Source organism: Cygnus olor, chromosome 2, assembly GCF_009769625.2.
Source record: "Cygnus olor isolate bCygOlo1 chromosome 2, bCygOlo1.pri.v2, whole genome shotgun sequence".
Classification (NCBI taxonomy): domain Eukaryota; kingdom Metazoa; phylum Chordata; class Aves; order Anseriformes; family Anatidae; genus Cygnus; species Cygnus olor.
The window spans coordinates 82,571,823-82,589,386 of NC_049170.1; the positions used below are offsets into that span (position 1 = coordinate 82,571,823).

The 17,564-nt window shown below is 40.2% G+C and overlaps 1 protein-coding gene across 10 annotated transcripts in view; it reads right to left on the reverse strand.

The window, feature by feature from the left end:
* Window positions 1-8,316: 8,316 nt before the first annotated feature.
* Window positions 8,317-17,564, reverse strand: part of OTULINL (OTU deubiquitinase with linear linkage specificity like) — a 33,195-nt gene continuing 23,947 nt past the window's right edge. For 7 of the 10 annotated variants that reach the window (XM_040548087.1, XM_040548091.1, XM_040548085.1 and 4 more), the window contains 4 exons: window positions 14,918-15,067; window positions 13,953-14,081; window positions 11,146-11,418; window positions 8,317-10,258 (listed from right to left, as the gene is read on the reverse strand). In XM_040548087.1, the coding sequence (XP_040404021.1) occupies window positions 10,079-10,258; window positions 11,146-11,418; window positions 13,953-14,081; window positions 14,918-15,067 (732 nt within the window). In that variant the 3' untranslated portion in view covers window positions 8,317-10,078. The remainder of the gene's footprint in view (window positions 10,259-11,145; window positions 11,419-13,952; window positions 14,082-14,917; window positions 15,068-17,564) is intronic. The other 3 variants (XM_040548088.1, XM_040548086.1, XM_040548089.1) reach the window with 1 other exon arrangement.

The window sequence follows — 17,564 nt, forward strand, 5'->3', positions numbered from 1 at the left end:
GCAGACCATGAGTGTGCCTGACCACCCGGGTGTAATGAAGTGAAAGTCCAACAGTGAGAAGCAAAACCACCATCTGGATTTGCCATGACATGCGATCAAGATGAAGTCAAACAGTGAGTTATAATGTTCTGCCTAGGGAGTCTGACATGTCTGTACCTGTCATATTTGTTCGGTTATGTGATAAAAGCTTATTTGCACACCTACAAATGAGCACAGAGAGAGACCACCCTCACCAGCTGTACTGATGGCAAACCTGTGAGCCTGACTTTAAGTGTAACAAGAGGATGTCTTTTGTAGTCAAATGTACTTTGTGACAGAGTGTACCATTATGGTCAAGAGAAGTAGCCTCAGTTTGGGTTACTAAAAAATAAAACATCTTAAAGAACACTCTTTTTAGGTTTATTATTTTTTTAGGTTATTGATCTCTTTACTGGAAATACCATGTGGATAGTTATATGCATGTAGTTTATAAACAACTTGGCATCACTGTAAAACAGCATTTACCTACGTTTAATCTCTCCTAAATACCTTCTTTTATTAGGACATGTAATTGTAGCTGCTGCTTCAACTACAAGAAAACTCAAAAATATCTCCAGTTAATGTCTTACTTGATGCTAGAATAGTTTGCTTTTAAAAAATTGTTTAACAAAGTGTAGCAGCTAGCTGATGACTTTGTTATATTTGCATCTCTTTCTCACCTGGATTAATAACATCTACTTTCATATTTCCTAGTCAAGACAGTTAAATACAGTTTCACAACATAAACAAACAAATAACAAGTACATAATTCTCACATTACTGAGTATAGAAGGCTTTTTTTTTTTTTTTTTAACCTTGTTTCTCTTATGCTTTTGCTTCCGAGCAGGCTTTCAGCTGCTTCCATTGTTTTGACCCAGGATCAATCCAGTATGAAGCTGAGTTGTGTATTTTGTTCTCTCATTGCTTCATCTTGCTGCTAAAACCTGAGTACTTTCTTCCCTGGCTTCACTTTCCTTTCCCTGTCACCTTGTGCTGTGGCTCTCCACCTGGTAGGGGTCAGGGTAACTGCCTTCAGAAGCATGGTTTACTCCACTAATTCTTGAGAGTTACGTAGGGAAAGCAGTGAAGTCAGCTTGTATCAGCCACCCACATCACACGTCACCCATATGTATTTGAATGGGAAGGAGTAAGGAAAGCAAAGCTGTTGCTGAATAATGTGAGTACTCAAGAAGTAACTGATATATATGGAAACATAGAAAATAACAGATAAAACTCTACTACTAGAAACTACCTCTGAAAAGAATGTAAATAGATTAAGACAAACAAAAACAAAACAAAACAAAAAAAAACAAACAAAATGGTACAAATGCACATCATATCACTATTTCTTGTGCTGTCCTGTTGGCATGTGGCTTAAAACATTCATTTGCTGTTCACTTTTCAAATGTTGCCTAATAGAACATAGAGCAATGCAAAGCATTACGTTCTAAAATAAAGTTCACTTTCATCAGCACATCAAGAATTCTTGCTTTCCAACAAAAGGTCTCCAAAATACTTTACACCATTCTAAACTGCAAAAAAAAAAAAAAAAAAGAATAAAAAATATTAACCTACTAATTTAACCCCATAGCCTAAACTATCCTACTACAGTGAAAGCATCAGTTGCTTCCTTTTGTCTTAAGAATATCATTGCAAGTTTGATAGTTGAGGTCCTAATTTCCAGCAAATATCTCTCACCTTCTATTCAGACCTAACACAACTTCAGTTTATGAAGAGAGACTGAATGCCAGCTAAACTGTGTTTTGAACCATAAGTTTAAATCCAAAATATTTACTGTGACCTGGTGCACATCAAACAGCTTAGGATCAGAGATGAGACTAGCTCTATGCTGCCAGTGTTAGTGAAAAAATAAAATACGAAAAGAGGACTCCCAGGTCATATGCCAAGATTGAAATGGAGCACCAGAAAATTCTGTCTCACAGAGACAAAGGAAATCCTTAGGGTTCTCCTTCCTTCTGTTCATGCTCTTGGTATAAGATGAACCCCCAGAGAGTAGTAGTCACTGTACTCCCCTTTCCGGTCAGCCTCCCCCAGACTGGAAAAAAATAACAAAACAAAACAAAACAAAGGTCAATTCTATAGTTTTACCTGAGTTTAGAAGAGCAGGAAAAGTGGCTCCACTCAAAGGCTGCAGATGTTAGCACTTTGCAAGAAACTGCTTATCTGATTGCTGGTAGCATCTCAGAGGAAACCTTTGCTTTGTTACTAAATTACATGCATGTGGGGCACTAAACCTATCTACAACTATCATTCTTTCTTCAACAGCTTCAAATACTTCTCTGTTAACGTCTGTGTTGGTTTTTTTTTTTTTTAATTTTTATTTTTCTCTTTTATTTCACATTTGGGGGTCATAAAGGTAGTTAGCATCCTGATACTCATATATGTAATCAAGCCACAGTATTCCTACCTAACTCCGACTGGTGGCAGGCAGCAGCTCAGTTTTTCAAAGGAAGGAGAAGTGATAGCAAATCAGATGTACAGTAAGTCCTTCCTTCCCAGGCTGACAAACTGTTCATGATGTTTAAGAGCATTCCATGGACTGAGTTGCTGCACTGCATCATTTAGGCAGAAGTACAGATGAGATAGCTGGAACTGAGGCTTTGCATTTAGAGGTGTCTGAATGTGGATTTAAGTCAGTAACAAAGCATGGAGAGGATAACAGACACAGAAGCAACAGCCAAACAGAAAGGATTAGTACCACCTTCAATTCCAGAAAGATGTGAAACTGCAGATCAGGTTGCTTCTGCCCTGTTGTTGCTGAAGACAAATCAGTTGTTGCAGAGTGTGGCTTCTTCGCAAGTATGCACGGATTACCATTAACAAAGCTGACCAGAATAATCTTCAATTTATGAGCATAGATACTGGCAACTAGTTGGACTTTACCAGCCACCAAAGTGCTCATCACCTATTGGAAAATGAAGCCAGCACCCACACACTAACATTTTGGAAGGGACCTGGGAACTGACAACGAAGGAAGATAAAGATAAAGAAACTAGGGGATAAAGAAACTGGGGGATGACTTTAAAGCCATCAAGGTGTCAATAAACAATCTGTAAATTTGTATAAGGATTCCTTCTGCAAGGAATTTGATGACACTGTTTCCTGCCTTTATAGCTCACTGTGAGAAATGATTTCAGTCAACAGAGGGCGTTGGGACTACAAGTTAAGAGGACAGTAAAGGATGATCATCAGCCAGGTGAGAAAAAAAGTGGTGATCTTTCATCCCCCTGCACTCTTCAGTGAGGAAAGTCATACAGAAAGCTGGTCACAAAAACGTTAGTTGATGCAGTTAATCTTTCTGGACTTTTATTGCTCTGTGTCTTTTTCTGAAAGGAGAAATAACGCATGAACCAGTAAATAGGCTGGCAGCTTTCCACACAGGTGCTGTTCTCTTCTATCTTAATGAAAACGTTGATGCCTACTTTCTTCACCTCTCCTTGCATTTCCGAAGTACTGGGCTACCAGCAGCTGTAGCTCAAACAGTTGTAAGTTGATTCCTGAACGTATGATACTTCTGTGCAGTATGCTCTATCCCCAGCTGAATTACACTTGGTGGACCAAATACTGAAACCAGCTTTCCTGGCTCATGCTGCTGTGAAGTCCTTTAATGAAGCCACTTTTATGCTCTGAAAATTTTTCTTTGCTCCCTTTTTCAAATACCTTGGTAATAACATTTCTACTATTTGAACTGTGACACCTTTTCTTCTCCTGCCCCTCAGTGATTCAAGGATCTATTCTGTGTAGAAACACTTCTGAAGATGCCCAGAACAGAATCAAACCCTTGTTCAGTTTGCATGGATTCAACTAAATATCAGCCAACGTGAACTGCTCGCTGCTGTGTGGCTGCCCAACACCCCTAGACTCCTTGTGTTACTACACCAGGTAGAGCATCCAGTGGTCATCACTGCACAGTTTCATTTGTGCTCAGGTGACTTCGGTGGAAGCTATAAGGAACGTGTCAATTCCACATACCTGGGGCTGCAGTTTTCTGGAGTTGTCTTCACACCAAATGCCATATCATGTCCAAAACGTAAAGAAATTTACCTTGCTAGTATGCTACGTCTAAAGTTTGACTCCTACTTTTCTCCTTACTTAGATAATATATTGTGGTCTAGTTCTCCATCAGCAAGAACTCCCACAAACTCCCATGCTGAAAGCTAACCTGGGCCCTTGAATATACCTTTGGTGACATTCAAGACAGGCGTGTGGTCTGACTTGATCATCCATACTTCCTGATTAGATGTTTTTACTCCAGTACCGTGGATAGAAGCTATATAAAGACGAACAAACTTTTATAAAAACAGTAATTAAAGTGTAGCTTACCATTCACTCATTATCCTTGGAAAACAAAGAATTAATGTATTTTAAGAGAACAGTTTACTTTGTACGAAACAGAGAAAAATGTTAGAACATGTAATTACAATACTGCTTCTGCCAGATCAGTATTTTATTCAAAAAATTAATTACTATTAATGGGGAATCAACTTATTGAACTTACTTGAGTGAGTTTAGCATTAGCAACTGCAATCTTTACTTATTTATTTATTTATCAGCATACTCTAGCTGGAATTAAATCAATCTGAATCACAGGCAGCTTTTCGTAACTAGAAAACAACTTTGGGAAGAGGAAGGAAGAGTCTCTCCCTATACACGTTAGTAGGTGTGTATCATGCTTTCTTGCTTTCATAAGCAAGAAAATCTTTCAAACGAAAGAGAGATCAAATTCTAAGGAGAAAGATTTAGCACCACTAGTCAGCATTCGAAGAAAAAAGTAATAAAATCCTTTAAAATCATTGTATGGGGTGTGGGTGCCTAGTGGTGCCCCTGTGGCTCAGCAGGGCCGCAGCATGAGGGGAGGGCTCCAACAACCCCACTACAGGGCATGGGTGGGCACCTTGGGGTCAGCTGGGACAAAACACTGCCAGGCAGCCAGGGGGGCAGGAGGGAAAACAGGTGAGAAACAGCAGAGAGAACATCGAGGTAGGAGGTGGAGGTGCTCAGTGGTGGAGCAGGTACCCCCTGAAAGGACCGCTGCCTGTGGAACAGCCACACTGGGGCCATGGATATCCCCACAATGGAGCAGGTGCACCCTTGAAGGGGGAGACTGCAGCTTGCAAAAGGCTCATGCTAAAGCATAGGAAAGGAGTGAGAAACAAGGAAGGGCAGAGAGAAACCACTGTGTCCTGGCTGCAGCCCCCCTGCACCACTCCTTGCCTTGCTGAAGGGACTGCACATAGCTTATGGCAATAACAAGGGGCAGGAGAGGAGTCCAGAGGGAAGCTGAACCTGGGAAGGAGGAGCGGTACTTTTTCCCTAAGTGTTTTAGTAATCGCCTTTTTGCTTGTTTCTTTGCCAATATCCAAACCATTAATTAAATATTTATGCCATTTAGCACTAAATTAAGTTAAATTCCTCAAGCCTGTTTTGCCCATGATGGACCTTGGCAAGTGATTTCCTTGTCCTTATCTCCACCTACAAGCCTTCTTGCTCCTGTTCACGGTGTTTTCTCTGCTGTCTCGCTGGGGCAGGGGCAGTGAGCAAGCAGCTGTGTGGGTGCATGGCTGTTGGCTGGGGTCAACCCACTGCCATCATCTGGGTAAGTGCGACAGGAACAGAAGATTCCCAGAAATGAGCTTACTAAAATACATTTTCTGATGCTTGGAAGCCATCTACTGGATAGGTAAAAAGAACACAACATCCTTAATAGCAAAATGCTAAATTTGTCAACCATAACTCAAAAGATGATAATTTCCAACATTTGTAGCATACAGTGTATCAAAATCCCCAAAATTACTATAATAGGGAAAACATTCAGCTTAACATGCCACTTGGCTTAAAGGATACAGAGTTATTAGCAGCTACTTGCTATAGACTTCAGCAGAAGCTGCACACAAACCTGCACAAGTGGATTCCAATTAGTTGCCACCACATTTCAATTAAGAGTTGATGCATGGCCAAAAGCTCTCTTAAAGTGGAAAAAGTTCTGGTTAAATGTTCTTTGAGGCATTAAATTTTGAATTATGCAAAACTGGAGTATACTGGAAGATGAAAGCATCCAGCACCTGCCCGACTTCTTTCATATTTCCAATTTTTCCAAGCAGTAAGTCTCCTTTCTACCCTCACTTGTGAGCATGCCCAACTCCAAGCCAGAGGCCCCAGCACTGCCCCAGCCATCCTCCTGACCCACTAACCCTGGCTGACACAAAGCTCCATGGTTCACGAAAAGAGATGCAAATCAGCCAAGCCCCAGGGAGGTAGCTTTCTTGGTTTATCTCCTGTCCTTCCCAAGTAGGTCACAGCCTGTCTCTGGGGCGTGCGTGTCTCCTTGGAAAGTTTCTAACCAACCTCTGAAAAAGCCTCTGCAAGTCTGCATGCCCCATCCCTGGCTAAGGCCAGGTTTGGACTAACACCATGAAGGATGCTGTGAGGAGGAATAGATGCCATGAATTAAGGCAGCAGCACACCACCAACCCCAGCTGCCATGCCAGGCTCCTCTCCCAAACAATTTTAAGAGTTCCTTGAAGAACCATGTCCTGTCCTCTCACAAAACCAGGCCCAAACTGAAAGGAGCTTCTCTCCTCACAGGGAGGACTTCAAACACTCTGAAACTCACTAGTCAAGACAAACAACTACACCTGGTGATTTTCTATTTGCTTCAACTTCGTAGACACAATCTAAACATGACGCTATCTGGACATGAAGTACAAGGGTAGAAGAATCCAGATTGCCAATATTGTGCTATGGAGTTGAAATGAAATATGGAATTTTCATACATTTTTGATAGGCAATTTTTAAAGAAGATGTCACTTAGAAACAAGATTTTTTTTACCCATTGTTATAATAAAGATACACACTGCTTCAGCTACTTGCTTAGTGTTCTTAACATTCATTTTCAAGTTTTGGGAAGAAGCCAAACCCACCACTGAGGTTTCAATACACTTTGTCTTGCTAAGCCAGCAGTGGTAAATTATAAACACATTTTCATGTGAAACTTTGAGTTGTCTACAATACTGCAGTTGAAAAAATTGGTAATGTCTCTCCGCTTGTTGTTGCTGCTGTTCTCACCATAAGCTTCAATGTTTTTGCCTTAACTTAAGTCATTCTGATCTGATCTTCTCTCTCATACTCATAACTGAGACTTTGAGGGCTCATTCAATGCAGAGATCCACGTCTTGTTACCGTATTTTTTTCATGGGGAAAGATAAAACTAAATGCAAAAAAGCTAGAAAAATTATTTTAAAACTTTTTTTTTTTAAATCAAGCAAAGCTTATTTTGGTTGACCTTGATAATTTTCTGAAGGATTAATGATCTAATTATTTCACAAACAACTGATTCTGAATCACATTGACCTGAGCTTACTGTTTAGGCGTATGGTAAGCAGTTCACAGCTCCAAGGTTTGGACCTAGAGTAGAAAACCATTTATTCCAATGACGACTAGATAAAATAAAAAATACATACATTATACACAAAGGATCTACATGAGACATCTGTATGCTGTGTTCAGTGGCTTGTCATTCCCAAATTTGTCCCATTTCTACAATTACAAAGCAAAGTTATTGGACATGAGTGATTTTGAAAAGACAGCCTTCCAAAGTTCAAGAGCAGAAAGGCAGTAATCACAGGTTCAGAAGATGAGAAGAGCTCTTTGATCACTTGACATCAATAGAACAGAGCTCTCCAGTGCATGTCTTAGTGCTTAGCTTTCTGGATTCCTACAGCAAGCTTGTCTGTAACCACTGATTCAGGATGATTTTTTTTTTCATATATACATATTTACATTTATATACTTGTATATTTTATACATATGTATATACATTCCTTTGTACATAAAATATTTGCTTTATCCGTAGCTAAAATGAATTATCAGAAAACACGATTAAAACCAGTGCAGCTCCAAACCTGTCTCAATGTTTCTCAGAGCACTTTCTGACTTCATGTGTAAGACTTGCAATTATCCTCACCTGAAATTTCTCCTCCTTCACATCTCACTTCTGCTGTTGTTGTGATTCAGCCAGCACTACTGACATCTGATGTTTCAACACATCCTTTCTGGATTCCTGGAACTACTTCACCTCAGACATCTAGACCAGGTATTTGTATGCTGGTCACTGCCAGCTCCCATTACAGTCAATGAGGAGGAACCATGTTCTTCTGGAGATCAATTCCTCTGATTAACTGCCTTCAACTCCTCTGCCATTGCCCTCCACTGACCTTGCAGAGTGCCCAAGGTGACTTAGATCACACGTAAACATCCAAATTGGAGAGATAAATTTCACTGTCTGTGTTAGATCTTTATTAATTCCCTTCTGTTAAGGTGCTTGACATTACATAAACATACATTTTGACAATTTAGCACTTTCAGCTATCATGCTTTTGCATTGCTATTCATAAATAATAGCAAACAATTAAAAAGCTCTCTATAAAAATATACAATTTTTTGGTATGTCTGCTTGTACCAAAACAAGAATAAAATATAGACAAGTTTATTGATAGGTGCAAGTGTTATACATACTGTTGATGAAAAACAGACAACAATACCCTATGCCCAGGCATTATAACATTTCCCCACATGGAGCAGAACCAAATCTAAAGTGGGAAAAAAAGTGAAAATTTTCAGTGAAAAAAGTTGGTTTTTTGTTTGTTTGTTTTTTAAACTAAATATTCGACATGCAGGTCTTGATGAGATGAAATTCTTGTATGTATCAAGCCTTTTTAATTAAAAGCTACAAACTGCTGAACAAAACTGAACTTGGAGAAACTTTCAAGAAACAAACCTGCTATAATACAGCACTCAGGTGTTTGTATTTATAAATATATATACATATACATACAAATAAAAGGACTGTAAGGGATAAAATTTCTTTCCTTTGCACAAAGGAGCAGAGTAGTCTTTGTGCACTCCAAGCATTACCATTTAGTTACCACATTCAACTGCTGTAGCTCCTGCAGGCCCAGATTACAGTTTTGTATTCTTAATTACTACTAAAGGGACTTAATTACTACTAGGGGCTTCTATTTTCCCCTGCAGGAATTAAAACCAAACCTACGTACTCCTGTATCTGTACGACAATGAAAGAAGAGACTTTAGCTAATAATAACCCCCCACTTTTTCAATGTAACTGATACCTATGGGATTTTAAGTATATCACAAATATTTTGCAAGATCTACTGTATCATTTTAATATTTGTACAAGTTAAGGTCCCTCATTTTAGAAATAATCAAAACACAAGTGAGCCTTTTAGAAAATAGAATCAGGCAAAAGGTCCCATGTAATAAAGTAAGTCTCATTTAGTTGTCCCAGACAGATTTCTTCAAACACTGGAGTCTAAACTTTTATCTGGCACTATATTCTTGTGTGTGTGTGTGTGGTTTTTCTCTCATTCTTTGTAACACTTCTTCAGCTTCAGATATCAATACTGAGTGCAGACAGCTTAATTTCAAGTGTCTGAAGTAACTACAGTCTGCAGCTGTTTGCTCTTTCTGTCTCTGGAGGGAGACACTGCAACTGTGAAAGCATGATGTGATCTGAATCAGCTACACAGTGGCCCCAGTTTACAGCCTCACATGCTGGGCAGCCTCAAATCAGTGCAAGTTTCATGTCCTGGAGTATAAACTCGGGACCCCAGGAGTTGCCTCCTGTGTGATTCATCCACCCTAGCTAGGGACAGAAAAGGGAAAGGCAGGAATTGCTTTAGGAACTTAAGTTTAAACCATCCAGATATTGCCAGAATAAACCATTAGCCTAACAAAGGAAAACATAACGTTACCTTTTCTTTCTTGGTCATTCAGTCTAATCTTTTGTGTCCAACAACCCTCAAATATGACACCCAGACAGTATATAACACTATATTTTATGCTTCTTTATGGCTGACTGGCAGTGAATTGAGCTGTAATGGGAAAGCAAAGTGTTTACACAATAAGCCCACAAATCATTTTGTAATCATCAATGTGCATTTCTGCTGCCAATTAGAAACTTAATTCACTGGAACCGGTTACTCACTATATTATACAAAGCAAAAGAACAGTCACTGGTCCTTCATGTTCTGATAACAGGGATGTGATAATAGTGGTCATCCTCAGTCAGGAGAGAAACCTCATTCCATTCCCTTCGGTACTCATCTGGATAGTTTACTTGAAAATCTTCAGTATTAAACCTATGCAGTCTGTAAACTCTAATCTTCACTTCAAGTAAGTATCCAAGAAGAAATATTTCAACCTAAAAATAAAACAGGCCTGTAAGACGTGTATTTCTAGACTTGGATTATTCTTCGTTTTAGAAATCTAAGTTAAAGCAAGTCACCTAGCTTATCTCAAAACAGTAGACAAAGAATTACAAGGGCCCTTTTGTAAGCGAAGTAAGAAAATTAAAAGATTGAGGATATTCTCAGTGTCCCAACCATCTTTCCACTGCTCTTTTGCATGTTAGGGTACTCTGGCTAACAGATGCAGCTTTGGAAACATCCGTCTTCCACCTTACACAATATATAATCTGCTCCCAAACTTGTTTCACACACCTTACTGAGGAGCAAGAAGGGACTAACATTTATTAAAAGATTGATACACCTTGGAAAATGGGAAGGCTGCCACCTTGTGATCACTTGCTAGCAAAATATAATGGTGAAAGGAAACATTTCTTTGTACTTCATGCATATTAAGCTTGAGAACTGGCTCTTCCTCCACACTACTTGCAAAAGCTGCCTTAATCTGGAAAAATGCTTTGGAAAAAGCTCATATCCTTGGGCATAGCCAGACAGAGCATAAAGTATCGAGTTATATCAAACTGAAGGGGAATGCAACATCTAACGATTGACTTGATAAACTGAAACTGATTATGAAAAATAATTTCACCCATTGGAAAGCTCTAAGCTGTCTCATTGACAGCTCACAGCACTTATTTCTGGCCCAGCAAGAAAGCTGTCAACCCTATTTTATTTTATTGCATTTTTTTTTTAATCTCCTTGGAAGATAAATGCCTGTCTGCAGTGCACTTCCCTACATCCCAAAGAAAAAAATAGACCAATTATCACAGATGATGTACAATATATTCCATCTCTGATGTCATTAGGTGAATAATTGTGATTTGTTTTTCATTTGTATCATTACCTGGTCTAGGCAACCAGAGTCACCTATGGAGTTCAAATGATTCATCATGAAACTCAAAGGGTCAGACGAAGTATCCCGAGCAAGGAGGAGGCTAAAAAGATGAGGTATAGGTTCTTCCCTGTTCTTTATCTGCTCATAGGCTTCGACAACTTCATAAAGCATGATGAATTTTATGGCCTCATATAGTTTGTGCTCCTTGCTCTCATCAGAAAAGAGTGCATTACACATGTTTCCTCTTTCTTCGTGATCTTTAGTACCACTTATTTCAATCCACTAGAAAGCACACAGAAGAACAATAATTACAGGTTCTGCAGTGAGATTTCAAACCTTATTCATTTCATTTTCCATTTATCCAGCTGAACCTATTTGCTACATAGAGCTCCAAGCATCTGGATGCTAATGATAGGCTACGAGAAAGCAAATGCAATTCCCCTATACAAAAGCCACCCACTGTCACACTAGAAAATCCAGCTATGACTGTAAGTAAAGAGTCTGTAAGGAACGTAACTATCAAAAATACCTGAGAAAGTTGTAGAAAAATCCATGTGGGTGCATCAAACACACACTAAACCATAAGCAAAGTTTAGATTAAGTGATGACTCCTGGCCTGTTTTTAACTTACAGCTTCCAAAATTTAGTTATTTTCCTATAGTATCCTTTATGTTGAAGTTATGCTAGCTTAAATTCTTTAGATGCCAAACCTAATTCAGAAGCAGGTCAGTTAAAAGGAACTTATATAAACTGGACATGCCAGCATGCTATTATGAACTATACCCATTTGTATGTCTTCAGCGTTCAGCTTCATGAGGTCATGTAGGACTGCAGTGGGTAGGAATTTCTCATTCTGCTCACTGTTGATAATGAGAGCTCCTTAACTGTGTGTTACTCTAGGGGGGTCAAATGTCAGTGCTCACACCTAGAAAAGGGGTTGGCCGGGAGACTAATAATAACATTGGACAGGATACCAAACCAGAAAGCTTAAAGCAGCCAGTTCTGAACACAGTGGATAAAAGCTGTCATTTGGAACCAAAAGGTTTTTTAGGATCACAACAAAAGATGATGCTCAATGACTGGGAATCAAATTAGTTTCAGTTAATTCTGTTTGTATCATTTATATGTTGAAACTGCCATAAACTGAACTGTAGCAACAACAACAAAAAAAAGAAAATAATCTAATTTACCTGCAATACTAAATTGAGAAACAGATCCCTCAATCTCCTCCTCATGCATTCCTGACGACCTTTCTCACAGATGAGAAATGAAACCAAGTGGATGACCCACTACTGCCCCTTTGCTAGAGGACCTCTGCTACCTAAGTGAAAAGCCTAGAGTGTAAATTGCCTATTGACTTACACAGCCCAGGCACAACAGCATCTGCAGGCAGGAGCCTCCGAGATTAGGATGGAGCTGGGCAGCAGAGAAGTGGCTGCCTTGGGATTAGCCAACAACCGGGCACTCTGCTGCAGTTTGGTCAACAGAGGCAAGTCTGGAGAGAGAAGGCTCAAACTCCTGAGTTCAGGGCGCAAAGCAAACCTCTTGAAAAAACATGCTGGTATATGACTAATATTCCTCAAAAGTCTTCATATACTTCTGGCAGAGCCCACTTTCCCTGCATCTTCAAACGATAAGCTACAGCAGAAATGCATCTATAAGCTTTGGACACCAAGAAACGTTTACTAAATCTGGCTGTTCAAGCTCCGTGAAAACACACAAGGTTTCTTGGGGTACTGGCTAAATAATGAAGCAAGCAGGCAGTTAAATGCAACAGAACCCTAACTTCCAGTGCTGGCTCCTTTCACACCTCTAAATGTACCATAAAAACATTTGTTAAAATAAGTGAAAATCCATCTCACTGGCCAAACAGCATCTTTTTTAATAATAAAACTGGGAGTTAGACCTCGTGGTCAGTAAAAGCGCACTACATAATAAAGCTGCTCTGCAACAATTTGTAAACTGTATGGATTTGTTTACCATGCTGACTTGAAACATTTTTTCTTTACAAGCATGCAGTTTAAATGCTTAGTGCTTTGTAAGTCGATGTTATTTCCATAGAACCACAAGAAGATAAAAAACAAAAGCCAAACAACCCAACACTGACAAACACAAAGAGCAACTAGGACAAAATGATAACTGCACACAAGAACCATGAGACACATCCCTGGAAGATGGGCAGCTGACACTGCAGGCAAGAGACAAGGACTGGTTCTCAGTTTTAATTCCCTCTTTTTATTTCCTAATACTTTGCTTCTATAGCTAAATAAGTCTAGTTATTATTTTGTTGTTGTTCTAAAATGGTTGGTTACTATCACTGATAGTGTTTAAAACTAGAGTTGCTGCTGTAATCAAGTGCTTTGTCTTACAGAGAGAACCTATCATAGAACATGATAAATAAAACATTTAACTGAGAGGGGAACAGAGGAAAGTCAAGATTGAGAAGAAAACGCACCATTTGTTTGTTCCATCCAATTTGGGGAGGAAATCTAGGAGGATACCCCATAGCATGTAGTTATTTTTGTTGAAATTATGAGGTATTGCAGGAGCCACTTGATGGCAAGGGCAGCTAACCATGCAGTAACAGCCGTGGATAGGATGGCCTTCCTAACTTGCTGGGAGACCCCAAATACTTGGCTTGTAGAACCCCCCAAAAACTGAATTCCTCTGCAGGAAAAATGATGGCCTGACCAGGAGCTGAGCTCTCTGAACCTGGGAAGCAGACTGCCACAGAAATATGTACTGAAGATCCCTAATTCAATTTCAACCCACTTCTCAGTGCTTTTATGCCTCCCAACCACCTCCTAAATACTCACGTTTGTCTTTAATGTTTCCATACATTTGCGTAATTTCCCAAAAGCGTTGGGACCTGTATATCTTTCTGGACCAAAACTGTACTGCTGAATCCAGTTGCAACCTTGAGAATACAAAAGCTTTTCAGGGAGCTGGAAGAAAAAAAAAAAAAACCAAGAAAATTAATTAAGTAGAGATCATAACCATAACAAGAAGGAGAACAAAGTTATATAAACTTGCCTACAGAGATTGCAACACATTTTAGTTTATGATGTGGTTCTATCCTCTGGTTGTACAGCTCAAACAAAAAATAGAAGTAGGCTTCAGAACAAATCAAATGTTAAGGAAGCTCCATTCGACTGCCAAGTCCTTAAGAAACTTTTAAAACAATGCCAGCCAAAAAAGAAGAAAATATGTTCTCAGCAAAATATATAGCCCACACTCTAGGAAAGCTGGATACATCCAAACTCAGTAAGATTTCTAGGATTCCAGGCACTTTCCAGTTGGCAGATGTGCCCCCACAGGCAGCAGCTACAGATACCGACCTCCCCACTGCTGCCTCCTGACAGAGCTCCTGGAACCCAGTACAGAGCTCACACTGCTCCGGCAACATGCTGAGCAGCTATGCTTGATGCTTTCTTCAGCTGTGCTCCCAAATGAGCCACTGGATTTTACATGGATGTGAATGAGGGGGAGCCAAGTCCTTTTGTGTTAAGGGAGTGCAATCTAGCAGAGCAGCAGAAACATTTATCTTGCCACTTTTTTTTTCCCCCCTCTATTTTAAACCTCGTGTTCATGTCATTATATTTAGATCAGGGACTCTTTTTCAGTGAAGCATAGTTCAAAGAATTTGAAAAAGTTCTCTTTAAATTTCAATAACAATTTTCCTCTACTACCACAGCATACACATCCCTTTTATCATTGAACAGAGCTTCCTTCTGCATTGCAACGGCCCCTAGATCATGTTCATTTAGGAACTGAATTTTACCTTTAAGATATCTCTCTCCCTCATCCATGATGGAAAAGGAATGCCTTGGCTGAGTATTTGAAAAAGTACTGCTCTTAGCACGCAATAGTTGTCCTTCTTGACCTGTCGCAGATACTTGATATGATAGTTCCAAAACAATTCATTATATGCCTAAAACAGACCAACAAGAAATTTAGCAATAAACATTTTAATACTTGAATCAAGCCCATGTTAAACTGGGGTCCAATTCCAAACTACTCATAAGAGGGAACTAGGGAAAGAGAGAGTATATTTATAAGTTTTATATACACAAAAATGACCTAACATCATAGTTTTTGTAAACACCTTTAAACTGGCACTGCCCCTTAAAAGGGATTCTGCACTGTCTCTTAACCTGGCTATGTGCTCCAGTCTTTGCACTGTTGCTAGCATAAACATTTACGTGGTCAACCAAATCAGAAAAGATCAGTGAAAATTTCTTTGCCATAACAGCTTTAACCCCAGTCACTTCACAAGTTATGCTGACACATGGGGTGGAGCAGCAAGAGGGCTGGAACATGCATCTGGAGAACTCTCCTTTTAGCAGAAACATCATCTTATCCTGACCTGAACCCATCACACAGTGATGACCTAAGGCTAAGGAAGAGTGACAGCAACCACAGCCAATACCACTTCTTAGCTGTGCAATCTCCCCCGCTCTTCCTTTGCAGCGGCTGAGACTATTGTAGCCTAACAAATTCTTCCTCCAGGGTTAGCTTCCTGCTACTTTGACAAGTTCAGGTGGTTCAGAGAAGGATCCGATGAATGCCAGGGCCAGCACAAGAGGTGTACTGGGAGCACATGCTAGGAGCAGATGACAGCAGGGAGTCAGGCCTCTCCTTTGGGATGACCTGCTGTGCCAGCTAGCCCTTCTGGTGAACCACATCCAAAAGAACATGTAACAGTCAGCACAAGAGAGGCGGAGGGACTGCTCATCTAGAATGAGGCAAGGAAAAAGGAGAGGCAAGACAAGCAAAGGACTGCCCCTTTTGGTGACAGCAAGCAGGTGGGGCTTGTTCAGGTTCTCAGGAGACCTCACCCTAAAACATCCTTCTTACAGTGACAACTTCAGCCCAATGTCACCATCCATCCACTAGGCTCCCCTGAGTCTCCTCTTCAGCTCTGATCATCTAACAGACTCAGATCTTCTGAAAGACTCATTACCCAGCATATGGTTGCTAATTTATTAGAAGTTGTGTTATCTTTAGATACTTGTTCCTCCAAATCACTTTCAGCCTTGTTGCGTGTTGTTCTGGGCACTTCTGGCATTCTTGTTTTCCTGCATTTAATCTGGAAAGTTGGATCTTTTCTCCAGTCATCATTTGGACTTTCAAAACTGCTTTTTTGAAAGATTTCTTCTTTTTTCCTGATGCTTCCCTTATGTTTAGCCCCACTTCCTTTTATCCTCAACTCCTTTTGGATACACATTTGCTCTGTGATTCCAATAACATGACCTCAAACAATATACACATCAAATACACCAACTATAAATACTTAAAGTCTCTTAGGTTCAGTCTTTTAGGTTCTTTTTAACAAGCTTCCTCATTTTTATGTAGTTTTCCTTTCTGAAGGTGGATGCAGTTGTAAGGATTCTTTTGATTTGCTGGTCTTGTAAGGATGTTGAATACAAATACATGCTGTCTCCTGCTTCAGAGAGCAGCAATAGTAATTAGAAAGCGGTATCTTGAGGCAGATCCTATGCACTACTTCAGGTCCAAGACAAGGGATGCTTCCTTTCCTAAAGCTCCCTGAAAAACTGTCCCATGAAACAGTCACTGGCAGCACCTTGAAGTTGAACCCCCTAGCTGTTGCCCAGGGCAGATATTCAGTGTCTCTCATTACTACTGCATCTCCTGCCCCCTCTACCTCTTTGATCTCTCTCAGCACAACTCCTTCTGCGTTCTCACCATCATTAGATAATCAGAAATACAGACTGGTGCCGTATTTGTGCTGAGCTGGTCTGAAATACCACACCATGAGGATGCCAGGATATAACGTCACAGTTAGCTGATCAACTGGATTTGACACTAAGCTTTCTTTAACAGATACCACTACTCTACCACCCGTACAGCTACTTCAGCTAGAAGTTGTATGAGAAAAGTATAGATCCAGCCCACAGTCTCCAAGCCTCCCTTGGTGACTGACACTTAACACAATTGAAACAGAGAGCCACAAAATAGATATCTGCTCTTCTTTGCTCCTGGAGACCCATCCCCATCACAAATTAGGATACTATAGTACTGCTGCAACGGCAAGCACCTGTCAGGGCCCTTCAGAGCGCACCACTGCTCCTGGCATGCCGTCTGCCACACTGCCTCCATCAAAGGCCACCAAGACACAACTGCCAACAGCCCTTTGCACGTGCAATACCTTATGTCTTCTGTGAGAAATGCAGCTGCCATTTCTGCCTATGAGGGTGTAAGCACACATACAACACAGAGCTGGAGAACACACGAGCAGACAGAAAGCAGCTAACTAGCATTAGTGAGCCCTGAAGTAAGTAGGCCCCTGGCTCTGGAGTTCAGCTATCCAGGACATAAAGTCTGGCGTGGTATAGCACAGCTCTGTCACCTTGACTCATAATTAAGCAGAAAACCTACTAAGCTGTGAGAAACTATCAGCTAAAATG